Genomic DNA, 27,326 nt, shown 5'->3' with positions numbered 1-27,326 from the left:
TCTATTTTAAAAATCTAAGCTTTATTAAATAATTCAAAAACACACATAAATTCAAATTTAATACAGTCTTCTAACATTATCTTTGTTCATCTCAACAAAATTTAATTTCTGGTAAAACTTTACATGTGGCCTGACACTGGTGGTACACACCTTTATTCCCAGCACTTGGAAGGTGGATCTCTGAGTTAGTTCAAGGCCAGCCTGGTCTAGGGACAGCCAGGGCTACACAGAGAAACATTTTCTTAGAAAACCAAGCCAAAACAAACTATGTGAAAAAGGAGGGCCTAAGTGCTTTAAAATTCTGCACATGCACATGGATACAGTCACTTGAAAGGCAGAACATAAAACAATATGCTTGAATGGGAAAAGCATGGATTTTTTATAAAGCTTACATTAAAAAAACAGAAAAAAAAAACACTATGCCAGAACAAGACAGGGGAGGGGAGAGCAGGATGGAGTAGCTCATTTACTTAAACAGCTTGAGAGTATCATTCACAAACAGAGAAACCTGGGGTCAGACACTCCTATCTCTCACCTCCTGCTGCGCTGAGGTTAGTGTGACTGAGTGACTGTTCTGGGGCTTCCTAGCACTACACTCAGGTATGTTTGCCCTCCTTCGGGGCTAGCCCATCAGTTTCCAGCAGAGCCCCAGAAAGAGCTCATGTGAGCACAGGCAGCACAGGGTGGCACCTACTGGTATCAGAGAGCCTCACCACTTCATCTGTGTCTCCTCGGCCTCAAGTCACTGATGCCCCAGTTGTTTGGGTTTATTAAGGGGATAGAACAAGATAATAATAAGTCCATGGGACTTATCATTCCATCTGCTCCAATACAAAGTAGCCAAAATCACTCAGTTGTGGTATTGCAGGTGAACCAAATTAGAAATCTGAAGACTGTCTTAACACAAAAGGGAAGGCCTGCTGGAGCTCAGTTGGAGAAGTGCTCCCCTCTAGCTAGCTCACTCACTAGCATGCAAGGCTCTGGGTTAAGCCTAGCACTGCAGAAACAGGCCAGCTGGCAAAAGCTTGCACGCCCAGCTCTTGGGAGGTGGAGGCAAGAACATGAAACCCTGTCTCAAAAAAATAAAAAAGATGACAAGAGATTCTGTGTCTCCTCCTTATAGTTGTGAACAGAGCAGAGCTGACAATAGGCTTGATACAAAAAAGATAGCTTGGTTTTGTGAAGACAGATGTTCCCTTTTATATTAGGAAAATGTCAGCTCTATATCACAAAATGAAACATCTTTCCAGATAACATCACACGCCTCCCATTACCACTCTGCCCTCTACAAACCCTAGTGACAGGGTTTCTTACTAGAATCAACAGGGGCCAGAAACCAAGGAAACTGCTTATCTCCATGTCTGGCCATTGATCTGAGTATGTCATATAGTAGGGGCCAATGCAGGGGTCTGGGATTCCACATTAGGGCCTGCTCGCCCTGCACTGGACATCCCACCCCCAACCCCACCCCCAACATTCAGATGTGCCAGGTTCCTGAAGACCTTTAATCTCCAGTCATGTCCCCTTCAAAAGGGGAAGAGGTGAAGGCAGTCGTCAAGAGGTGAAGGCAGCAGCAGCCATCAACTGTGGGGGCCTCCCTTGTCCTACTTGAGAATGACATGATAGCTTTCACTGGTTTCTGCTGTAAAGATGGGATAGAGAAGGTGATCTTTAGCCTCCTGTAAAACAGCAAGGGCACAACTCTCTTGTGAGAGGGAATAAAAAGTCAAACTGAGCCAGGTAAATGGTAGACACCTTTAACCCCAGCACTCGGGAGGCAGAGGTAGTGGATCTCTGAGTGAGAAGCCAGCCAGGTCTCCAGAGTGAGTTCCAGGACAGCCAGGAATAGATGGAGGAACTCTATCTTGAAAAACCAAAAAGTCAAACTAGATGGCCAGGTGTGGTGGCTCACAGGAGGCAGAGGAAGGTAGAATAAAAACATAATTACAATCTTGTACTTTTCCTGGGCCAGAGATATACAGAATGATGCTCTTTTTTACAATGAATGGTACACAGTGACAATTCACACCAGGCACAAGCTCACCAAGACGGTGTTCTACAATGAATTATGTTGTGAAGTAATGTTAGTGAGATTAGGTATAGTAAATGCTTTACAAATATTTATCATTACACTTATTTTGGGGGTGGGGTGCCGTGGCATGTACTTAGAGGTTGGAGCAGACTGTGGGAGCTGATTCTTCCCTTCCACTATGAACTCAGGCAACCTGGCTGGGTGCCAAGATCTTCGCCTACTGATCCCAGAGCCCTTACATATTTTTATGTTTTAAAGATTTACTTTATGGGCTGGAGAGATGGTTCAGTGGGTAGAAGCACTGACTGCTCTTCCAAAGATCATGAGTTCAAATTCCAGCATCCACATGGTGGCTCACAACCATCCGTAAAGAGATCTGACACCCTCTTCTGGCTATCTGAAGATAGCTACAGTGTACTTACATATAATAAATAAATAAGTAAATAAATAAATAAATAATTTTAAAAAAGAAAAAAAATATTTACTTTATTAGTGTGTGTGTGTATGTGTGTGTGTATGTGTGTGTGTTGCTTGCATGTTTCTATGTGTATCACATGAGTACCTGCAGTGCCCTCTAAGGTCAGAGTGCTGGGTCCCCAGGAACTGTAGCCATAGGCAGTTAGTATCCACCAGAGATATTATCCATATCTGTTATTTACAGAGAACAGTGTCCAGTGACGACACTTACCATCTCCTCAAGGAGGGAAACACATTCCTGGGGATGATGCACCTGCCTTTAATCCAAGTTTGCTATTCTGAAGAAGCCAGCCTCCATTTGATAGAGACCATATCAAAGAAGGGTCTCTATATTTTACCTCAAAATAGGTAAGACATTAAACATATTTTTGTTGTTTTGGAATTGTGATCAATCTCATGACCTTGTATATGCTAAGCAAATTAAGCTGAAGTTAAAACCCATAGTCTGGAAAAAAAACAACTTTAAAATTCCTTACAAAGGGGGCTGGGGAGTCAGCTTAGCTGGTAGCTGGTAGCTGCCCCTGATTCCCAGAACAAATGTGGTAATGCCCTGCACTGATGGTGGTGGCCACTGCTCATCAGACTGCTGGGACTCAAGAGGCAGATGGATATAAATGAGTGTGGCCCTGGCAAGCTCTAGACAAGTGAGAGAGCTTGTCTCAAACCAAAACTCAAAGAAAAAATCCCCTATGGGGCTGGAAAGCTGACTCGGTGGTAAAGAGCTCCTGCTGTTCTTTTGAGAGGACCTAGGTTCAGTTCCCAACACCCATATGGAAGCGCGTAACAGTTTTTAACTCCACGTCTGACTGCCTCAGTCCCCTGCTTGAACATGGTGCACATTATATATATACTTAGGCATACATATGCGTGTGTGCACACGCACATGCACACACACAATTTTTTTTTTTAAAGGTGAGGGTCTCAGTGGTTAAACGCACTGGTTGCCTTGAAGGGGACCACAGTTCACTTCCCAGCACTCATATGGTAGCTCCAACCTCTAACTCTGGACCAGGGTGTCTGAGGCCCTTTTCTGACCTCTGGGAGTACTACAATATAATTTTATGTTGTAGATTTTATAAAGTAGATAGTACCTAAGTAACAACACTTGGGGCTGTCCACTGGCTTCCATATGCACACACATACACACTCACACACACATGCACACACACACCCCTTCTAAGAGAGACATTCATTTGGGGCTGGCCATACAGCTCAGTGGGATACGGCACTTTCTCCCAAACCTAATGATTTGAGTTTGGTTCCCAGAACCCACATGGTAGAAGAACAAAACCAGTTCTGCTGGTTCTTTTATGATCTGTGTGTGCCCTGGCATGTAATAACCCATCTCGTACACACAAACAATACATGTTAAAGTATGTTTTACTGTTTTATTACCTTCCATTGTGTCCAGAATAAAGCAGGCTTCTTCCTGGAAGTTCTGTACCATCTGAAAAGATCAACAAGATTTGCTGATGAATAACCTGGATTTGCAGAGTTTATTTTGAATATGACACTTTTCATGACATGAAGTATGTGTAAGAATTTTGTGGCTATAGCTGAGACTGTGAACACAGGAAGGATACCTTGCACCTCAGCTTAGTTCAGAGACACCGTTAGTCAGCAAGCTTCAAGTTAACAAGTCCATAAAGGTTTGTAGGCAGAACAGCAACTAACTGAATACTACCTTACTAGCTCCTCTTACTTGAAAGGTACTGGTAACATCTGAAATAAATTCAAGAATTTTTCAAAAGTAAATTATAATTTTACAAAACTAGCTTAATGTTCCAAAACAACATTAAAGGAAACTAGGTATTTTGGAAAATGCCAAACAAATCATGTTAAAAAATAAATGTATTGGGCTGGAGAGATGGCTCAGCTGTTAAGAGCACTGACTGCTCTTCCAGAGATCCTGAGTTCAAATTCCAGCAACCACATGGTGGCTCACAACCATCCGTAATGTGATCTGACACCCTCTTCTGGGGTGTCTGAAGATAACTACAGTGTACTTTCATATAATAAATAAATAAATATTAAATAAATAAATAAATAAATAAATAAATAAATAAATACATGTATTTAATTTCTGCCTCAAATTAGTCCACTTTCTGATCCACAGCTTTGAAGGCAAAGAGGATGGAGCAGTGGCTGCCCCACCAGCACCGTAAGAAAGAAAAGAGAGCTGGACTCGGCCAGCGTTCTCTGTCTGAGGCATAAATGTCTCAGTGCCAAGGCAGAATGACAAAGATGAAGTTTAGGAAGGAGAACAAACCCACGTGTGAGTGGCAGGGTGTCTCTAACTCAAGAGTGATTACATTACAACATCATCCATTCCCATCCTTCAGTTTAGAAATCAAGTTCCAGTCCTTCCATGTGGAGGCAAAAAGCAGGATAGAACCGCTGCTGATTCACAGCACTCAACTGCAGACAAACTACCCTGGGCTAGCACAGGCAAAGGCACTGAGGGATTCCATCAACTACTCCTCGGCAGATGGAGTCCAGGGCTAGGTCTGGGCTCACTTGATGCAGAAGTGGTCCACAGTGCGTGAAGCCTGCGTTTGCCCCCAGCACTGTATAAACTGGAAGTGATGCTAGTGCATGCTGCAGGACAGAGAGGCAGGAGACCCAGAGGTCAAGATCATCTGACAACACTCTGAGTTTGAGGCCAGCCCGCTACATGAAGTCCCAGTCCTTTTTTGTTTGTTTGTTTTTCAAGACAGGGTTTCTCTGTGTAGCCCTGGCTGTCCTAGAACTCACTCTGTAGACCAGGCTGGCCTTGAACTCAGAAATCAGCCTGCCTCTGCCTCCCAAGTGCTGGGATTAAAGGTGTGCGCCATCACAGCCCACGAGGTCCCAGTCCTAAATGAACAAACCCAAACCAAAACTAACCCCAAACTAACCCTGCCGGCCACACAAGATGCACATTTCTTTTTCTCTGAAGGATTAAATCCAGTGCCTTGTATATGCTAACCTTGTTTTACCTCTGAGCTACACCTAAACCTTTTAACTTAGTGTTTAAATACCAATTTGTTATTAATTATTTCTGTAAGTGTGATGATACTTCTATTCAGAATGTTTCTGACTTTTATTGAAGCAAGTTATTTGGCCAAAACATAATTTTGATTTAAGGAAGTACAACAGGACAATCAGATTTTCAAGCATAAAAATATTATGTAAAATTAAAAACCATGGGGAAGGGCTGGACAAATGGTCAAGGGTGCTTGCTGTTCTTCCAGAGGACCAGAGTTCAGTTCCTGCCACTATAAGGCAGCTCAACACTACCTTTAAAACACAGAGAATGCGCGCGCACACACACACACACACACACACACACACAAAATCACAGACAGACAGAGAGACAGACACACACATATCATTGGTCATCCGTCATTATACAAGGGGTTTAAGACTATCCTTGGCTCTAAAAACCCTGTTTCAAAAATGCACAGCCCATATAGACAGCCAAGGGGCAGAAGAATGGCCAAGTCGGGGTAAATGCTTGCTGTGCAGCCTGAGTGCAGACTCCTAGCAGCTACATAGAAAACCTAGCAGTGGAGCATGCCAGCAACCCTCTGGGCTCCACACGCACATGCATGGAAGGGAATGAGCCTGAATGCATATGTGCACACACAAAGCACACTTGAATTTTAAAAGTGAGTGATTGTAGAAACTCAGTATGTCATTTTTTTTAATGTGCATGAATGCTTTGCTGCCATGTACTTCTATGTCATGTGTCTGCCATTACCATGAAGGTTAGAAAAGGGAATTATGGGTGGCTGTGAGCCACCATGTGGTTGCTGGGCACCAAACTTAGGTCGTCTGGAAAGGCAGCCAGTGCTGTTAACCAAGGACCTGTCTCTCGCTTCTAAGTCACCGTGTAAGTTGACTTCAGTTCCAGGACTGGGAGGACACAATGACCTGTGTTTGGGTTAGAAGTGTGATCAGAGTAATGGCAGCCTCCTCTCCTCTGCCTTAGGTCGGGCACTGAGCTGCCCAGGATGACATTCCTGCCTTCCTCCAAATGCTGGGATTATAAGAAACAGCTTGACGTGTGTGTGTGTGTGTGTGTGTGTGTGTGTGTGTGTGTGTGTGTGTGTAGGAATGCGGGGGTTTTTACATTTTTTCAAGTGATAAAACTTTTATAAATTGCTAAAATTTAACTTTAACTAAAAAATGTGTTTTGCTTGTGTGTGCCCATATGTCTTGAGGTGTACGGATGTGTACATACACATGTGTATGAGCATATAATCACACAGGAAGGCCAAACTCTATTATCAGTGTGCTCCATCCCTCCCACCTTGCTTTTAAAGTGGGTGTCTCATTTCCTGATCCCTCCCCCCATCTAGGTTGGCAGAGTTCAGGCTCTAGTGACCTCCTGTGCTAGGCTACAGCCATGTGTGGGACCACATCCTTTTTTAATTGAAAATCCTGGGCTCTAGGATCTGAACTCTGGTCCCACCTGGTACAGCAAACACTCGTAACTGCTGAGCCTCCTCTCCCTCTCCAGTTTTCGACTTGGCTTTTTTTTTTTGTAGTAGGCTACGTAGGCCGTGAACCTACTATATACCCAGAGATGAACTTGAACTCATGATCTTGCCAAACTCTGTGCTAGGGCTATAGGGGTGCATTACAACCCCAACTTTACACTAATTTTTAAACCCTAGTAAGTAGAGGCTGGGGAGATGGCTCAGTGGTTAAGAGCACTCTTCCAGAGGTCCTGAGTTCAATTCCGAGCAATCACATGGTGGCTCACAACCATCTGTAATGGGACTGGATGCCCTCTACTGATATGTCTGAAGACAGCGACAGTGTACTCACATACATGAAATAAATAAATAAATCTTTAAAAAAAACCAAAAAAACAAAAAAAAACAAAACAAAACTAGTAAGTACGCAAGCAAGTAAGCAACAAAATCTAGGCCAGACATAGTTGTTCATGCCAATAGTCCCAGCTACCCAGGCAGGATGCTGAGGCAGGAGGATTATGTGAACCCCCAAGTTCAGGGTCAGTCAGGCCAAAATAGCAAGACCATTTACCTGTTAAGAAAAATTAAAACAGGACAGTTAAGCCTCTGTGTGGAAAGAGAACTCAGCCCCAGCAGCACCGCCCTTACACTGCACAGATGCTGACAACCTGTGGGATGGCGATGCGACTGTCCTGAGAAACCAACCTCATCGCTGATGAGCACATGGATTCCTGTTGGCCCTTGCTTGTAAATCTGGCTGATCTGGTGAGGAGAAATACTGAAAAGCTGAGCAAGTTTTTCTGTTAATTCCACAGCTGTCAGCTCTTCTAGATAGATAGCGTGGTACACTGCAAAAGAAAAGTACAGCCATCAGGGCAAAGGCGTGCGTGCACACTGAGGGCTCTGCCCAGCTCCAGAGACTCAGACCACAGCCCCTGGCTACAGTCCCCGCCTCAGCTTCCTTTCCCCATGTGAACCAGAACTCTACAAGCCTAGTTGCTCCCCCTTTCTAAACACTGGAGAGGACATGTAAATCTATAGCACTATGGACATTACTGGTTTCAGTAGGTCAAGCTCAGAAAGAGTACTGCAAATAACATTATGGATTAGGGCTCAATCGACACGAGCAGCTGGTGTTCCTTCTAGAACTCCGCCAACGCTGCACAGGTCTACACTCTCAGCACACCTGCGTGAGCCATTTCCTCTCCTTTCTTCCTGCTCTCCCAGAACAACCTACCGAAGAAAGTACCATTTGAATCTCCTTCCTCCTGCTTCTGTTGTGGCTGCGGCTGCTGCTGCTGCTGCTCCCGCAACTGCAATGACTCCTGGCAGACATAAATGGTTAGCCTTGGACGCACCATCCTATGTGGAGAAGGAAAAGGACCGTCAGCTTTACACAAATGAAATCCATTGACACTTGGGCCAAAATCAATTTACTTGTTTCCATATCTCTTATCGGTGGGCTTTGTTGTTCTTTAAGCTGATTCTTGGCAACAGGAGGCGCCATTTAAGCTTCTAAACTCTGGCTTTCACTGGAAAGTTAATGTGTGGGGGTGGGGGTGGGGCCAAGTAGCAGACTGTTGGCCTGGCAAGCTCAAGGGCCCAGGTTCCATTCTCAGCACTAAAAGAGGAAGGGGAGAAGCGAGATGGTAAGAGAACACTGCTGCTGGCTTAGGCCTGCAACTCAGGGTCCTCACTCTCCCAAGACTTCACTGAACCCTAGACTTTGTTGAACCTTTACCTGACCATGTAGCTCCTGCAGTCATTGCGTTTGTGAGCTTTGAAGTAATGGTTAGAAATATCCAAGATGCAAGAGTGACTTTTATATGAGGGTCAGGTTCTAGATATGCTGTTTGTTTACAAATATTACCACACAGTGGGCAACACGGCTCAGCTGGTAAAGGCTCAGCTGTTGGTAAAGGCTCTTGCCACTTGACTTCATGCCTGTAGGAGGCGCATGTCAGTGTACACGTGGAAGGAGGGTGGAGGTCAAAGAACAACTTCTGAGAGCTAGCACTTTTTGTCTACCATGTCTTTACCCACTGATTACAATTTCTCTTTTAATGTTTTGACAAGACATACTTATTTGTGCAGAGTACTGTGAAAAATTCTCGAATGTAAACTCATTTAAAATCCATTCTCATTGGAATCTTATCAGTAAGTACACACCGGCCTTTTAATGCGTTGAAGAGTCTGATTCCGTCTGCAGGGCCACAGATTTGGATCACATCATCTCTAGTTAGTTTCAGTAAATCTGCCCCTGGGATAAACAGAGAAACACAGGTTAGTGATAAAGGCAAAAACACTCCAAGCACACCTCAGGATGTTACAGTCATCACCTCATGAGCAGCACGTTACAATCTACAGTATGTTATATCTACGGCAGATAAAGCCCCTGTGGCCCAGCCTCTGCCTCATCTTCTGTCTGATTCTCCACCTCACCCTATGGTTCCAGCCTGATTGTGCTGAGCAGGCCAGTTGCTTTCCCTCTCTGAAACACCTTTCCACAATCTGACAGGCTCACACCAGCCTGCTCCAGTCTCACCTCACACACTGTGTGTGCTCATCTAGTGTGTCTTCTTCTGACTGGACTTTTCTCTTACACAGATGATGAAAGCGTCTACTCAGGACATCTTATCAACTCTATGTTCCTACACAGATGTTCACAGAAGGCTGCACAGAAGTGCACCATGCAAGTAATATGTACAGTGGTGGTGGTGGGGTCAGTCTATTTGCTCCTTGATCAAAGTCGTCTGTTGGTCTGTTTCCAGGGTTAGGCCATCCTGGAACTCACTACGCAGACTAGGTTGGCCTTGAACTCAGAGACCTGACTGCCTCTGCCTCCCAAGTGCTGGGATTTAAGATGTGCCACACCACATTTTTTTCAGGGTGGTGGTGGTGGTGGTGGTGGTGGTTTTGAGACAGGGTTTCTCTGTGTGGCCCTGGCTGTCCAGGAACTCACTCTGTAGACCAGGCTGGCCTTGAACTCAGAAATCCGCCTGCCTCTGCCTCCCAAGTTCTGGGATTAAAGGTGTGTGCCACCACTGCCCAGCTGTGACACCACATTTTAAGAGTGCTATATAGAATAAACATTTTAAAGTTTAAATGAGTTCTAACTAACAGCTTCTTTGTTTTAAGGACTCACAGTACCATTATAGCTGGCAGTAAAGTCTGAAGTGCTTCATAAAATTCATTTTATCAGAAAAAATAAACTGACACACTCCTGGACACATCCCACATGGGACACAGAGAGGACCTGAGATGCGCCTGAACTCCCCATGCTGCAGAAGCCATAAGGAAAAGGTAATCTAACCTGAGAAATTGGTGAAAAGCCTCGTGAACGTGGAAAAACGGTTTCGATGCAGCCATTGCTGGGCTTCCTGAGGTGTGGTTGTTGGCAGGAGGTTCTGGAAGGAGAGCACATTCTTTGGTATCTGAGTAGTCTCATCTGCTACCTCATCAGAAAACACACAACCAAACACTTCTCCCACACCCTACAGTCACTCTGGCTGTTTCTGCCACACAAGGTCTTCTACTTCCTATCAGACTGAACATTCTTTCTATTCAATGGACAAGGGATCTGATCAGGTGGGTAGTGGCAGGTGTGTGAGAAACCACACTACACCAGCCTGGGCAACAAGATGAGCGCCTCAGGGAGAAGAGGGAAAAGCAGCCAGCTGAAGCTGTGGGTGCCTGAGGCCCAGCACTGGTGAGGCAGAGATGGGTGACCATTCAATTCAGTGCATCCTAAGCCAGCCCGAGCTGCATGGTGAAGCCTATAAATGACAAACACAACACCTCAAGATCCTGCCTGCTTCTAGTCTCCAGGACATCTCCAGGTCGGAGGTGAAATTCAGGAAGCGTTTGTGAAGTGAGTGAACAGCATGTGACAGAATCAGTCACCACAACACTCCTACACACTACAAATAACTGACGTTGGCTTTAGACTTACGTCTGTGACTGGAGGGGGTGGCTCTGGCTGGTGGTTGGGTGAGCCGTTTCTAAGGAGAGACAGTGAAGATGAAGGGTGAGCCCATGGCACTCAGTGTACATCACCTCACGGTTCACTGTCACAACAACTCTACTTAGAGAGCTCATGAGAGTCTCCACTCCATCTTAAACACTCTTCTTTGACACAGTAAGCTGTGTGCTGATTAACTCAAACTTCAGGGGAAGGGAAGAAGCTGTATCATTTGAAACATTTGTTTTTATGACTGAGGAAACTAGGAAAAAAATATCAAAATTTCAGTAAATAGAAACTGATAGACTAAATTATGGTATAATAAATACCTGTGCAGGGGTGGGGTGCCTCAGAGAGAAGGGGGGGATAGAAATATAGTTTAGCGGAAAGCATTTGTCTAGGATGCATAAGACTCTAAGTTTAAAAAGAAAAAAAATACTGGAATATAAAAGTCCTAGTATATATCACTGTTATATTAAACATATCAATAGTTATGTGTATATATGCAGGAAGATTTAGAAGAAAATGTATACTATGATCATATATAGGGCTGGCATGGTAGCTCACACCTTTAATACCAGCACTTTGGGAGGCAGAGGCAGGTAGATCTCTGAGTTCAAAGCCCACCTGGTCTATATAGCCAGTTCCAGGACAGCCAGGGCTACATTATATGATCCTGTCTCAAAATAACCAAAGACAAACAAACAACAAAAAGCCCTGATTTTGCTCTTCTGGGAATTGAACCCAGTTCTTTTCTAGCATGTGCCAGCAACTGCAATACCCTGTACCACCATACTTCTGAAAAGATATAATTTTTGTGAGCTGCCATTTGGTGCTGAGAACTGAATTGGGTCGTTCAGAAGAGCAGCCACTGGTCTGAACTGCTGAAGCATCTCTCCAGCTCTCTGGATTTGCTTTTAAAATTCTGATTTATTAAATTTCTGATTTATTATTGATGTACCTGTGTGACACTGGCAAGAAGACAGCTCTCCTTCTATCCTTACATGGGCTCTAGGGATCCAAACTCAAACCACTGGCCTAGAGAGGCCAGCCCAATTCATTTCAGATTTACTGACTTAGCCTGTCTGTCTGTCTGTCTGTCTGTGTATGAGTGTATGAGAGAGAGAGTATTCAAAGATACGTCAGCATCTATATCTGAGTGTGGAGGCCAGAAGAGAGAGAGCACCAGATGCCTTGGAGCTGGAGTCCCAGGAGTTTGTGAGCTGTCTGGTTTACTTCATGGGTATTGGCATCCTAGAGCTCTTGTTCTCATGACTGAAAAATAAGCACTCTTACCCATAGTTCTAGCTCCCCAACCACTGCTGTTAAAGATGATTCAAAATTAGTGCTAATCTGTGATTCAACATTTATCTCCACACTTTCCATTTGTCTTAAAGCTTCTTTAGGTTTTTTGGTTGGTTTCTAAAGACAGGTTTTCCCCAAATAACAGAGCCCTGGATGGCCTCCAACTTGGAGATTCCTCTGCCTCTGCCTCCGGAGTTCTTGGATTAAAGACCTATACCATCACACCCATCTAGTTTCCTGCCTCCCTACCTCTACCCCCTCTGTTTTGTTTCTCACACCTTTCCAGTGTAGCCCTGGCTGTCCTAGAACTCACTCTGTAGACCAGACTGGCTTGAACTCAGAGATCAGTCTGCCTTGCCTCCCAAACTCTGGGATTAAATGCCTATGCTAACTGGTTGGTGAACCAGTTATGTTTATTTTCTTTGAGAGAAAAAAATTGAGAAAAAATGTAAAACATAACCCTTAACTGCAGACATTTAAAATCAACTCTAGTAGACAGCATCATCATAAGAATAATAAGAAATTCTCTTCTTTGGGAAGATATGGTGCCAGTAGTCAGTTGAGAGCCTGAGGCAGGAGAATTATTTGGCTCCAGGAATTCAAGGCCATTTTAGAAACACAGCAAAAACCTCATATCCAAACATATAAAAACAAAGGAGACTTGGTGTGATAACGTTATGGCACACCTCTAATCCCATCAGCTAGGGAGCCAGCAGGACTCCTGGCAACTCAGGGGTGCCCTGCATATAGTAACTCAAGGCTAGACAGCAATACACAGCAAGACCCTATCTTGAACAAACAAAAAAAACCCCTTTCTTCTTCATTTCTGTTGTAGTTAAAAAATTTGATATTCAAACTTGGCAATGATGTTAGGGTATAAACAGAGGTATTCCTTTTATAACTAATACCACAAGAAGAGGTATTGGTTCTTAACTGTTATTTTTCAAACATTTAAGCTACTTTTACACCTTTTAAGAAGTAGGTTGAACACAGAATAAATAAAGCCAAAACCAAAGCCAAACAATCGCCTCCTTTTATGTGTTTCTTAATTGTGATGCTGAAGACCAAATTTAATGCACGGCAGCTAAATGCGCTACTACTGAGTCACACTCAGGGCTCTACAGCATTCTTTTTCTCTCAATCCTATGTATTTGATTATTTCATTTTATATCGAGCTCACTGCCACCACTCACCTTCTCCCACAATCCTCCCCCCACCCCTTCTGAGAGAGTGGAGGCCCCCCTGGATATCCCCCACCTTGGCACACCAAGTCTCTTTGGGGCTAGGTGCTTCCTCTCCCACTGAGGCCAGACAAGGCAGCCCTGCTAGAAGACATCCCACAGACAAGCAGCAGCTTTAGGAATGGCCCCGCTCCAACTATTTGGAAACCACCTAAAGACCAAGCTGCTACATATTCTACAAATATTCTTGACAAGAAAACAAACAAACAAACCCTGAGTGCCTGTGCAGCCTGCTTCCAATGCCCAGTCCCCATTCTCTGGTGCAAGCATGAAACATGAAAAAAACCACAAGGCATACAAGATAAGGTGGATCAAGAGCCCAAACCCTCATCACTAAAAATCTCCAGCAGGAGCTGGGACTTGACATCGTCTGATGCTACCTGATACTGTCTAAGGGGGAGAGTTTTTACATAAAACTTCATTTTTTTGCAGGAGTCCAAACCTCAGCCAGTACAAACACTGGTCAAAGACTGACCAATTGGAAGCATTGCTTTGGAAAGACCTTGCTGATGAAAATGTAATAAAAGGATCTATAGTTAGTACAAACATAATCCAATTGCCTTTCCCAGACTTACCCTTCCCCAAGAGAGAAACTGCTATGGGAGCTGTTGAAGCCAGGGGATGGGGAATTGTTGACGTAGGTGATCTCAGGCCAGGGAGAACACTGAAAAGAAAGGAAGACGTAGTCAACAAGAAAGCACCATACTTCTGCCCAGTGCTCTGCTCTCATGTCTCTAGCGCTTCTGCAGTCAGGAAAATATGGTCAGAACCAAGCTCAGGTTGGAGCTGTAATTCAGTGATAGCATGGTTGCCTACCATGCACAAGGCTCTAGGTCCACTCTTAAGCACGACAGAATGAATGGATAAATAAATGACTGAGAATACAAATATGAACTGAAAAATCCTTTTACCTCTGTGAGTATGGTTGTCTCATAAGAAGGTTGGTATTTCTCTTTTTCATGGGGCGTCCGTTTCTCCATTTTTTCTCTATCTATTTTTTGTTTTCTGTCTGCACCCTTAGGCTGAAATGAGAAATTTGTTGCTTTAAATTCAACCTTTGATACCAGCACTCCAGAGCCAGAAACAGGCAGATCTCTCTGAATTCAAGGTCAGCCTGGTCTACAAAAGCCAGAGAAACCCTGTCTTTTAAGGAAGGAAGGAAGGAAGGAAGGAAGGAAGGAAGGAAGGAAGGAAGGAAGGAAGGAAGGAAGGAAGGAAGGAAGGAAGGAAGGAAAAGAGATGGGGAGGACAAACTGATGGACAGAAGGACTAACTTACACTCTGACCCAGAAATACTACTTTAAAACACTTAAATATTCACTTAGAACAAATGTGTGTATGGTAATTTAGAGGCTGTGTGTATCACCTGCACTGTCTGAAAATAGGCTATTTAAATGCTTTAGCTAGTTGGAAAGATTAGTAGATGGAAAGCCCTCTAAAGCATATAGCTAACTGGGAAAAAAAAATCAAATCCCAAAACAACCCATACAGCATACTCCCACTTATGTTTCAAAGAAAGGAGAACATATGTGGACGTATGGACGCATGTCCATCCATGTCATGTGTATGTGCAGCAAACTGTGACAACAGTGACCTCTGGAGGGAGGCTAGGGACTCAGGGGAAGAGTAGTAAGTGAGATACAGTGCAGTGTCTCCTCCTTCCCTGCTTCCTTTTCCGTTTGAATCAGAGCCTAGCCATGCCCCAGTTCACCTCACTAGAGATGTGCTCACACTGGTATGGGCCTTGCAGTGATCTTGCTTCAGTGTTTCCACAGGGCCGAGCCACAGCACTTAGGAGTAGTGACACTTGCTGATAGTGCCAGGACTTAGAGGCCTTAAGCAGGAATATCACGAGTTCAAGGCCATTCTTGGTTGCTTAGTAAATCTGAGGCAGCGCTAGGCTACTTCTAAGCCACGGCCTCACAACTACCCCAGAACAACAAAAACAATAAATAGAAAAATACAAACTACTAATGTACCTTAACCAGTCAACTTTGCATGATTTCTGCGATATAGAAGAGCTTACAAGTTCTAACAGGCTTTATCCAGTTTAGCCCGCTGTTCACTTTATAAGTTCTGATTACCACCCCCCACCCAAACTCCATGTAAACTACATTTGTAAGAAGGAACCAAACTGAAGCCATTTTGAATAAAATTTCCACTCTAAATAGGGGTCAAATAAAGTTTTAAGTTCTCAAGATCTCTCTGGGTAACTGACAGAGACATGGACATGGTAAGTGACATCTTGGTTGGCAAGATGAGACATAAATGCCAGACAAGTAACCAGATGTTTGTGAATTTCAGGATTTCACTCTGATTTGGGGTCACAGTTCGAATCCCACAGTTCAGCTTCTGCAGCCCTGAGTGATCAGTAGTGATCTGAGCAGAATTAACCTTTTGTCATCTGCTTAAATAATTAACTAAAATGAGCAGTTAGCTCCTGAGTCTGTGCTGTTGGCCCAGACTGGTCAGTTTTTGATGCCTAATTCTTGTGACTGCTTGGATTGTTTTTGATTTTCAGACCTTACCACATCAAGATGTATTTCAAAGGTGGTCTCACTGACTCTGCTCAATTTGTAGTTTTAAAAACAAAGGAGTTGATTCACAACCATGTCAAAACACAATGAGAAAGGGCTTATAGATGGGTGTGGTGGCTCACGCCTTTAAGTCTCCCAGCAGAGGCAGGTGGATCTCTTGAGTTCAAGGCTAGCCTGGTCTACATGGTGAGTTCCAGGGCTACACAGAGATACAAACACACACAGAGAAATGGCTTTCAGGCCGGGACACCTTAAAGACTTTGATCTGGCAGCTGGCTGAGTGTAAGTGCTCTGTGTACTCTCCGCCCTCATTCTCCTTGAAGGTGTCAATCTGCACTCGGAACGGTACGCCCTTCTCCCCGCCATGCTTCCTCATAGTGAACTCAGTGCTGATGCAATGCACCTGAAAGCAAGCGACAGACAGCAAGTCAATGCCAATGGCCAGACCAGAGGCAAAACCTTTCTAGGCATTTATCACATCTCTTAAATTCTTTCCATTTCTTACTCTCTAATGGAGGAAACTGGAATCCTTTTAGCAATTCACAAATGTAAACAACTAGTGACTATCAAAGACCCTGTCTCAGGGAGAAGACTGCTATGAAGAACCAAAGGCATTTAACTCCTCTGACAGCAGGAAGCCACAGACAATGCCAGCAAGTTCATCTAGTTTTGAAAGGGAGGCACTATCAGGCTTAGAACCCAGAAGGTTCAGGTGACAGGAGATTTGCTGGGTCACCACTAAAGTCTAGGCCAGAGGGTCAACTGTCTAGCTGTAAAGCTTGGATTAACTGCTCCATCACTCTAAGCCTCAAACACTATTCCTGCTGGCTGGACAGACCCGCAGCAGTTAAGAGCACCTCTGTTCTTTCAGAGGATCCAAGTTCAGTTCCCAGGACCCACAGCAGATGGCTCACAACCACCGTGATTAGATGCCTCTGGCCTCTGTGCACATCTGCACTCATGTGCACAAGCCCACACTCTAACATACATACACATCATCTAAAAATAAATATTCCAAAGGCTATTCCTATTTCAAGGGACCAGTATTAAAAGTCCTAATACCTTGTATACATGATTTTAACACAGTGACAACCTCAATGGTAACTATCTAGTCAACCATTGGTTGAAATGATTACAAATGAGCAGGGCAGTGATGGCCTAGTCTTTAATCCCAGCATTCAGGAGGCAGAGGTAGGTGGGTCTGAGTTCCAGGACAGCTAGGGCTACACACAGAAACCCTGTCTTAAAAACCAACATCAACAACAACAACAAAAAGAGGAATAAAGAATTCTGAGGAGTTTGCCTAAAGGACAGAATCACATATGCAAATCAAACTTAAGTCTCTATGCATGTTCAAAATAACTTTGTGGCTAACAATGGAAAAATAAAACAATTTACATGTTAAATAATTGTTAGGCAAATTATCTATGATCAAAGAATGGTATATAATGCAGCCAAACAGCAAACATTTTAGATATTTAAGTAAATAAACTGGGAAATTAGAATAATTCAAAACTCCTCATACTAAGAAGCCTGAACTTGAGAGGCTAGAATCCAGACAAACAGACGCAGCTCAGTACAAGAACTTGTTTACTGTGCAGACTTGTACACGAGGACTCTGACACACACACACACTCTCTCTCTCTTTCACAAACACACACACACACACACACACACACACACACACACACACATACACACATGCTCGCTTTGTTTTTTGTTTTGAGACGTGGGTCTCTCTATGTAGCCTTGGCTATCCTGGAGCTCTATATGTAGACCAGGCTGGTCTTGAAATTCATAGATACCTGTCAAGTGCTGGAATTAAAGGCATGCATTACCATGTCTGCCTGCACAAAAACCATTTTAAGTTTCATATACCTTATTCTTTTTTACCGTTACTTATTCGTTGTTTTAGGACCCAGCTCACATAACTCAGACTGCCTTGAACATACCATGTAACTGTGATCTTTCTACCTCTCCTACCCTGGTGCTGAGAGTTGTGTTGTGTACGACCACACAGGTTTCTGGGGTACAAAAGCTCAAATGCAGGCCTTCTGCATGCTAGGGAAGTACTCAACAGTTGAGCTGCAGCTGCAGCCCTGCTATGCTTCATGGCAGTAACTGGCAGGCTTTCCGACTACTGTGATCACTGCAGTGCCTTACCTGAATGAACACAGACGTCCTCTTTGCAGGGTCCCACAGGAACTCCACTGTGTTTAGCTGGGTAGGATTGGCCCTGGGATCAATTACACCCACAGACATTGGGATATCTGAGAAATACAATGGGAAGCACTCAACAAATCTCAGGGCTCCTTGTTTTGTTTCTAAGATGGGGGTCTCAAAGCAATGCCTGGGCTCAAATAATTCTCCTGCTTTAGCTTCTGGAGTAGCTGCGACTATAGACATGTGCCACCATGCCCGTGGCTACCATGGTTTTAAGTAAGAAAGTAACCAATTGTGATGGATTAAGTCTATATACTAAGTTTTTTTTTTGTTTTTTGTTTTCTTTTGGATTTGGTTTTTTCAAGACAGGGTTTCTCTGTGTAGCCCTGGCTGTTCTGGAACTCACTCTGTAGACCAGGCTGGCCTTGAACTGAAACTAATTTTATACTACACATGATATAACTCAAATACCACTTTCTGTTTTTAATTATTAACATTAAAATTGGGTCCCACAGGAGGACCTCCTCCTCTGGAGGAGCAGAGGTGACACATACCTTTAATCCCAGTGCTCAGGAGGCAGAAACAATGGATCTAAGTTTTAGGCCAGCCTGGGCTACAGAGCCAGTTCCAGGATAGCCAGGACTACACAGAGAAAACCAAAACCAAACAATAACAACAAAATTTAGGAACAAGCCTGGGCAATATTATAGATGCAACTATTATATAACTACACTACTGTCTGGACAACAGTAATTCAAGTGAGAGAACACTGAGGCCCTGTGCTGCCTGTTGGTTATGTTGGAGTTATCCTAAAGTCAGTATCATAAAGATTTTAGATTATCTGTATGATAACCGGTGTTTTCTCGGGAAAAATTAGGAATAGTTAAACTTGTTTTATAGCTATGCTATGTAGCTATACAGAAAATAGTAATCACCCGTAGAGCAAAGACACGTGTCAGGATCTAATACATACAGAGAGAGGCTGCAGGCGGTGTTTGCAGAGATCCTATCACTTAGGGAAAACAATATTTAGTATACCAAATAGGAGAAAAACACCTCAACTGCAGACTGAGCGGTGGAAAAAAACTCACTCTGGGAATGTAGGCGTATGAGTGCGGCCCCAGCACTTGCAAAGCAGAAACCTAAGGACTGGATTCAACACCAGTCCGGCTGCTGTATTGGGTCTTATGTGGCCACATGACATAGCCAGGAAAGGAAAGGACTTCCTACCAAGCCTGACTATTGAGTTCAATCCCTAAACCCACAGAATAGAAAGAGAAAGGCCCCCAGGTCAATTCTCGGCACCTACACGGCAGCTTACAACAGTCTGCTGTTCTAGATCCAATGGATCCAAAAACCACCTCTGGCTCCCCTGGGCACCAGATGTGTGTTACAGAATCGCATATGCAGACAGAAGTCCTATACACATAAAGGAAAATAAGAAAAAAACAAAACAAAAACTGGTTAAGTTGGGCGGTGTATGCTTTTAATGTCAGCGCCAGGGAGGCAGCAGAAGGCAGATCTCCATGAATCTGAGGCCAGCCTGCTCCACATAGTGATGCTAGGACAGCCATAGTAAGACTGTCTTAGAAAAATAAACACATACATAAAACAATAATAAAAAATTAAATTAAAATAATAAACCAGCCAGGCATGATTAAGAATACTTTTAACCCCAGCACTTGTCAGGCAGATTATTCTAAATTCAAGGCCAGCCTGGTCTACAGAGTCAGTTCCAGGACAGGGCTATAGAGTAAGACTGTATGAAAAATAAAGTAGTAATATTAAAATAAATACTTAAAAAAATTGAGGCCGGGCTGGAGTGCGGCTCAGCAGTTAAGAACAGTGACTGCTCTGCCAGAGGTCCTAAGTTTAATTCCCAGCAACCATGGTGGCTCACAACCATCTTGTAATGGGATCGGATGACTTCTTCTGGTGTATCTAAAGACAGCCACAATGTACTTATATACATAATGTAAATAAATAATTCTAAAAAAAATTGAGGCCATCCATAATTCAGCTGTAGAGCTTGACTAATATGCAAGACCCTGGGTTCTATACTCAGCACCACAGAAAAGAAAGGAACAAATATTGTCAAATAAGGAGAGAACATGAAGGCTACTGGTAAAAAGTATTACAGGCATTTCTCTATAGAAAATTAACAGTAGAACTGCACACGGCCCAGCACTCCCTCTTCTTAGCGATAGGAATGGAAGCATCAAGTATGTGGTTCTTGTCAATACGATCACCATGAGTCAGCCTGGGCCACAGAACAAGGTCTTGCTTCAGACAAATAAGAAACCAAAGCAGAGACTCAAACAAATATTATCATATCCATGTTCATAGGAACATTACTCCAAAGAGCCTAACAGTCAGAGCTACCCCATCCTTCAACAGTCAGGATGTGATGTACACTGAATGAATACTGTTTTGCCTTAAAAGGAAAGAAATTTTGACATATGCAACAACATGAATGAATCTCAGAAGACATTATGCTAACTCACAGAAGCCACTCACAGAGGACAAATACTAAATGAGGTCCCTAGAGTAGACAGTGACAGAGCAGGAAGAGTGGTTACTGAGAGCTAGGGAAAGTGGAATGAAAAGCCACTACTTAAGAGATGACAAAGTACACACACTTAATTTTATTCAGCTTTACATTTAAAATGGAAAAAATGAGGTATCATATACATGAACACAATTCAAATGAAAACTTTTTGAACTGCTTTGGAGCCTACTGTTCATGTCCTACTTCAATCCCACGGCTGCCCTACACACAGCTTTCTTACACCTAGGGAAAACCACATCAACATCCCTGCTAACTCAGCCTCTGAAGCTCACGAATCAAATGGAAGAACGAGTAGGGAAGCCAGCTCTGGGAGCGTAGGCGCTTTCACCTTCTGAGTGACGGCGTCTCGACTCACCTATGTCCAGAATCCGGTCTCCCGGCCGGTTCCACCTCCAGCCCTCCAGCTGCTGGTGCTCGGTGTACTGCAGTCTCCTGTCGTGGAACACGACCCGGAATATGCTCTAAAAGGAGGACAGCGTCAGTCCACACACCGCTGGAAAACCAGTTCGGACAAAGAAAACTAGCAGAGTTAATGCTGGTTAGTTGGTTTCAGTGCCTTTTTTTTTTCTTTAATTTTTTTTTGAGACAGGGTTTCTGTGTTGCCTTGGCTGTCCTCAAACTCACAGCTCTGCTTGCCTCTGCCTCCCCAGGCATCAGCTATGATTAAAGGCGTGTACCATTGCAGCCTGGCATTTGTTGGTTTACTTTTTGTTTTCTTAAGTCTTATTACATGTCTGTCTGTCTGTCTTTCTGTCTTTGTTTGTTTGTTTGTTTGTTTGTTTCTGGGAGTGTGTGCACACCATAGATTCTCTCCTTACACCTCTTGCGGACAGCACTTTTCCCTGTTGAGCTGTCCTGCCAGCCTTGAGAGGCATTCTATGCACACATTGTAATTCAGCATAATCCTTCAGGTGCATACCTGCCAATTCTATGCACAACCTGTAAGTACTGGGGGTCACAGGCTACTTCTAGCCACTGTCCCTGCACTCCTCTCACTTTGTGAGATAGCTGCCCATCTTTGCAACTCCTTTACAGCTGCTGTTAAAACTCCTGTATCCAGTGTTCTTTGAGTTCTCTAAATCCTTACTGTGGAAAAAAAAAAAAAACAGAAACAAAATCCTCTATCCATCAACAGTAGCTGCTGAGGTTTTGGTTTTGTTCTCATTATTTTCCATTTTACAGACAAAGGGTGTGTGGGTCTTCTTCACTGGATAAGGTAGTCCTGGGTGGTGCATGCCATTTAGCAAAGTCAGTATTCTTTTTGTCCTGCTCATTGGCTCACACACTACCTGAATCTTCAGACCAGACCACACAGGTCTAAGCAGACGCGTGTCCCCAGGAGACCCCAGAAAAGCTGCTGCAGACTCTTCAACACTCAGGATGTAGTAAGACAGAAGGACAGACATCAACAGTAGTTTCTGGGTTTTGTTACAAAGGCAGGCATCCAAAGAAACTTGACAGGTAGGGTTGTATGTAGCTCAGTGGTAAAGCACCTGCCCAACATGTACTAGGCTATGGTTTTGATCCCCAGTAACACACACACATACACACACATTATTAAAACTGAAATCCTCAAGGAGCTGATTTTATCCCACCAAAAACAACTTCACTGGGGGCTGGAGAGATGGCTCAGCGGTTAAGAGTACTGACTTTTCTTCCAGAGGTTCTGAGTTCGATACCCAACAACCACATGGTGGTTCACAACCATCTGTAATGGGACCCAATGCCCTCTTCTGCTGTGTCTGAAGACAGCGACAATATATTCAAATATATAAAAAAAATAAATAAATCTTTAAAAACAAAAAAAAACCCCAACTTCACCAAGAAGCTGTCCAGAACAAGGACTTGCAAGCCTGCTGCTTCTGCAGCTCTGAGAACCATGGGAGGTTCAGCAGGTAAAGCCATTTACTTAACCTTGAATTCAATCCACGGGACCCATATGGTAGGAAGAGAAAAGATGTCCTCTGACTTGGCATGTGTACACAAGCAGAGCCACATCTTTAATTTGAACCCATGAGGACAGCGGGGCTTGCACTGACCCCAAAGATCATTAGTTTGTCTCTTTGCCAGGCAACAGTGGCAGAAAAATGTATCATTAATCTCTGCTTCTAAGGATCCAAAAGAACATGAAAAAGAAAAAACGAAATCACGGCCATATATAATGGTGCACTTTTGAAATCCCAGCACTACACTCTGCTAAACTGAGGCAGGATACAGAATTCAAGGCCAGCCTAGGATATATAATAAAACTTTGTCAAGAAAAAAAAAAACAAATACAAAAATAAAACCAAACCAAACCAAACCCACTCCTCTCCTAAAATGTACAAAATACTCTGTGTTTACCTTCACCAACTTGCCGTTGAGTTCTGGAAGCTCTCCCAGTTTTCTATTGTCTAGCATTCGGATTTCATAAGACTGTCCTGAAAGAAAAATATTACAAATTACGCCTATCCTGACTCACATATTTAGACTCAGAAAGAAAGAATACAGCTACAGAATGTAGAAGGTGACACTATTACCACCAACTAGAGCTAGTCCCTGTGCAAAGCACTTTCATATCCTGTCCCGTAATAGACATAACTTTCTACGTTATTGTCAATTCATTTTACAGATAAGGAAAGTGAGACAGATGTCGAGAGGCTTGTCCAGGACCCTGTGGCTGGTGAACAGTAGACAGGAAAAAGACACCAACTAGGAGAACTGAGGACCATGAGCTGGAAATGGGCGGCAGGCCAAGGAGCTGGGAACACAGGTCAAACGTCTCCTAAGGTCTAGTTGACAGGCTACACTGCACGTCTCCCTCTGACATACAGGCATGTCTGTCGCATGCCGTAGACACAGCAGCTTCCAGTGCACTAGCAAGCGTGGACGCATCTGACCTTGGTTGAGGTACGTCAGGGTCTCGTCGTGTAGCTTCACTGCTGGAGACGTGGCAGCACAGAGCACATACTGGAAAGGCAGGATCTCGTTCTCACTGTCAGGAGGCAAATTGGACTCTTCTTGCTTAAAAATGGGCAATGCAAGGACATCACTAAAATAAAACAAATGACTTCTATTAATGTCTGACAATGGTGCAAAAGCAGATTTGTTAATGAAAAATTAACTAGTAAAGTCTTTGAAAAGCCCTAAGTACTATTCACCTGGCAAAGCTTCATCTAAGCCATCATACAGATTACCTGGGACATGCCCTACAAAGACAGTAATGACGAATAGTCTCTGTTAAAACCATTTATGTGTCAAAGGCTGTGTTTGTTACAGGACTCACAGAGACTGAAAATAATATCCAGAATCCCAAAATGTTAATCTACAAAACTGAGGGCACTGTATCTACAATGGGGAGTTTACCCAAGAGCTGTGTTTGGTCTGGCAACTCAGACAGGAGAATTTTTGAAAAGTGAGTCAGATACAAGATGAAGGAAGGGGGCTCCTCACTCAGATAGGAATAAAGTAAGAAACAGTTCCCAATGGCAGGGTTGTTACAAAGGACATCTCTAACTTTCCCCTTTGAGTGCATTTTTCTCACTAGTCATAAAAGCCTGTAACCCCAGTTTTAAGGAGGTGGAGGCAGGAAGATCACTTGAGCCCCTAAGTTCAGGGCCAGTATAGGAAAACATATCAATATTCCCATTTCTTAAAAAAATAAAAGAGCAAAAATGTACTTTTTCATCAAACTCTTACATGCCTTTGCTACATGGCACTACCCACGGAATAGAAAACACAGTGGGAAAGATATACTGAGAACACGGCCATGCAGGCTGGCCAGTCAGAGTAAGAGCAGCCCAGGGGGAACATGGCAAGTCATTCATTATCTCGGGGCTTTGTTTTTTCGAGACAGGGTTTCTCTGTGTAGCCCTGGCTGTCCTGGAACTCACTTTGTAGACAAGGCTGTCCTCGAACTCAGAAATCTGCCTGCCTCTGCCTCCCAGAGTGCTGGGATTAAAGGCGTGCGCCACCACTACCCAGCGAAACTCTCGATTAATATTTGAAACTCCCAATTAATATTAGTTACCACAACAGATACAACTTTAGAAAAAAGGTTTACCTATAAACTCATTGAAGTTTTTGTTTTTTGTTTTTTGTTTTTTTGGATTTTGTTTTTTCTAGACAGGATTGCTCGGTGTAGCACTGGCTGTCCTGGAACTCACTCTGTAGACCAGGCTGGCCTTGAACTCAGAAATCCGCCTGCCTCTGCCTCTCAGAGTGCTGGGATTACAGGCGTGCGCCACCTCTGCCAGGCTCTAATTGAGATTAAACAGAGACATTCTACATGCTGCTCCCAGACATGGGCTATTAAACAAAAGACTTCAGAGCCAGTCATGGGATCCTTTAAGTAATGTTTAGTCAGGGAGGCTCCAGAGGCCCCCAAATTAGCATAGGCTATGGCCATAACTAGGTGAGGAGACCCTGGTGCTGAGGACAGCACATATTTTCACTGAAGGATATAGAAAAACTGGCCTGGACCTGGTCAGGAAACGCCCCCCTTGGTGGCTAGCTTTCCTGGGCTGCAGGGTGCTCTGTCAGCTGCTGTGTAGGGGGAGAAGATATCATCTTACTCTGCCCTAGACCTGCTGGTACAACAGTGGCATCATGGCTATGGTGACACCCAGCTGCTTTCTACACAGATCTGAAGTCTACTCCTCATGAGGGCAGTCACACATGTACTGTGCATCTGCTGAGCAGAAGCCTGAGTGAGGAGACCTCACGTCCTCACAGACCCTATAACTGCTGTTTGGCTAAATGACCATGCAGTCAAACTACTTGCTAAATACTATATTTAATTTCACAGATTTGTGCTGTTATCAGCCTTCATCAGAGGAGCTTTGTACAACAGGCAACAGTTGACACAGAAACTCAAAACTGACCCAAGTCCTGAGAGTAAGTGACTGTCCTTACTAAAAAGGGAACGTATACAAATCCCATCCCCAAGGCTCAAGGAAGATTGCTGAAGAGGAGGGAAAACCTGTGAGATGTGAAGAGCTCTGAATGTTGTCTTCTGGACATGGCATGCCTGCTGCACTCAGGAACTCAGCAGCTGCGGTCAGCATAAGAACGACGTGAGGTCAAGCCAGTCAAAGTACCAGCATAGTGCAGGAGCTCACAGGCTGGTGGCTCCCTGAGGTGATAATGGCAGTGACAGCTCTCAAGGAGGGCAGACCTTTTTATTTGGGGGTGTGGCCACAGACAAGTCGCCCATGCTCCAGTGAATGGTCCCACACCCATGTGCACAGAAGAAGAACAAACTAAATTCACTGGGTTGGGTGTGGGGGACATGAGGTATCCAGGGGAACATAGGTTAGGGGAAGAATTAGAGAAGAAAATGAAGGTGACCGTGACCAATCTATATTGTATACATGTATAAAATAGACAAGGGGGGGGAATGAAGAAAAAGAAAGCAATTAAAAGGCTGGAGTGATGATTCAGCAGTTAAGAGCTTAAGCAGTTAAGACAAGCTTGTTGGTCTTCAGGAGGACCAGGGTTTGAGTAACAGCACCTGAACTCCAGTTCCAGGAAATGTAACGCCCTTTACTGACCTCTACAGGCACCAGGCCCACCTCATGGTACACAGACATTCATGCAGGCAAACATCCATACACATAAAGTATTTATCTTTATTTAGAGAGAGTAAAAAGGGAGACCGGTAGAGGCATAAATGCTACAGTTCATGCTATGGACCGTAAGACAAGGTGCTGGGCGAGCACACAGGGCTCACTACCTTACATGTTTACCTTGTTATACATTTGAAGCTTTCTAAGAGAAAAATCCTAGCCAGCTGTGGTGGGATACACAAGTCCAGAATGACAACATGGAGAGGCAGAGGTCTGCAGAGGCAGGTGGATCTCTGTGAGTTTGGAGCCAGCCAGGGCTTTGCAATGAGACCCTGACTTAAAACACAAAACAAAAACAAACCACACCCCAAAGCAACAAAACCAAAACAAAAATCTTCAGAGAAAGGGAACGGTACTGAGAAATTTTTGTTTACTTGCATTTAAAAAGGTATTTATCCTATAGGTATGTGCAACAGCTGTATGGCTGGAGCTCTCAGACACCAGAGAAGGATCCCCTGCCACGGGAAGTTACAGGAATTTGTAAGCAGCACATATAATCTCCACTCTCAGGGCACTGAGTCTGCTGTATGTAAAGACAGGATCTCCTTCACAGCTGGAGTTGGCCCTAAACTAGAAAGCCTCTTGCCCCCATCTCCAACTGCTGGGACCAGAGCCCTCTGTCACTACACCCGGAGACATGGAAGGTGCTTTCCTCATCCTCAGGCCCATAACTGTGTATTCTGTCCAAATGGGTGCAGTTAAGAGTAGAAAGTGAGGTTGGAGAGAAAACTCAGCAGTTAAAAGTACTCACTACTTAGTACCTTATAATGTGGCTCACAACCTTCTGTAACTCCAGTTCAGGGGATCCAATCCCTCTTCTGGCCTCCTCAGGTACCAGGCATACACATGGTTCATGCATACATGCAGACAAAGCTAGAGAGAGGGGGGAGGGAGGGAAGGAGGAAGGGAGGGAGAGGAGAAAGCCCAGTGTGATGGCACACACCTGTAATTCCAACACCAGGGAGGCTGAAG

The 27,326-nt window shown here is 44.0% G+C and overlaps 1 protein-coding gene across 5 annotated transcripts in view; it reads right to left on the bottom strand.

The window, feature by feature from the left end:
• Positions 1-27,326, bottom strand: part of Tfcp2 (transcription factor CP2) — a 35,809-nt gene continuing 8,483 nt past the window's right edge. For 3 of the 5 annotated variants that reach the window (XM_052161092.1, XM_052161095.1, XM_052161090.1), the window contains exons 3-16: positions 23,628-23,779; positions 23,092-23,168; positions 21,104-21,209; positions 18,180-18,286; positions 16,267-16,419; positions 14,391-14,501; positions 14,055-14,143; positions 10,925-10,973; positions 10,286-10,379; positions 9,142-9,232; positions 8,210-8,334; positions 7,678-7,820; positions 3,905-3,956; positions 1-1,642 (exon numbers count right to left, since the gene is read on the bottom strand). In XM_052161092.1, the coding sequence (XP_052017052.1) occupies positions 1,605-1,642; positions 3,905-3,956; positions 7,678-7,820; positions 8,210-8,334; positions 9,142-9,232; positions 10,286-10,379; positions 10,925-10,973; positions 14,055-14,143; positions 14,391-14,501; positions 16,267-16,419; positions 18,180-18,286; positions 21,104-21,209; positions 23,092-23,168; positions 23,628-23,779 (1,387 nt within the window). In that variant the 3' untranslated portion in view covers positions 1-1,604. Of the gene's footprint in view, positions 1,680-3,904; positions 3,957-7,677; positions 7,821-8,209; positions 8,335-9,141; positions 9,233-10,285; positions 10,380-10,924; positions 10,974-14,054; positions 14,144-14,390; positions 14,502-16,266; positions 16,420-18,179; positions 18,287-21,103; positions 21,210-23,091; positions 23,169-23,627; positions 23,780-27,326 lie in introns of all 5 variants that reach the window. The other 2 variants (XM_052161094.1, XM_052161093.1) reach the window with 2 other exon arrangements.

The sequence above is a fragment of the Apodemus sylvaticus genome, chromosome 17, assembly GCF_947179515.1.
Source record: "Apodemus sylvaticus chromosome 17, mApoSyl1.1, whole genome shotgun sequence".
NCBI lineage: Eukaryota > Metazoa > Chordata > Mammalia > Rodentia > Muridae > Apodemus > Apodemus sylvaticus.
Note: the sequence above shows the minus strand (reverse complement) of the source record. Positions and strands in the feature narration are given on the sequence as shown.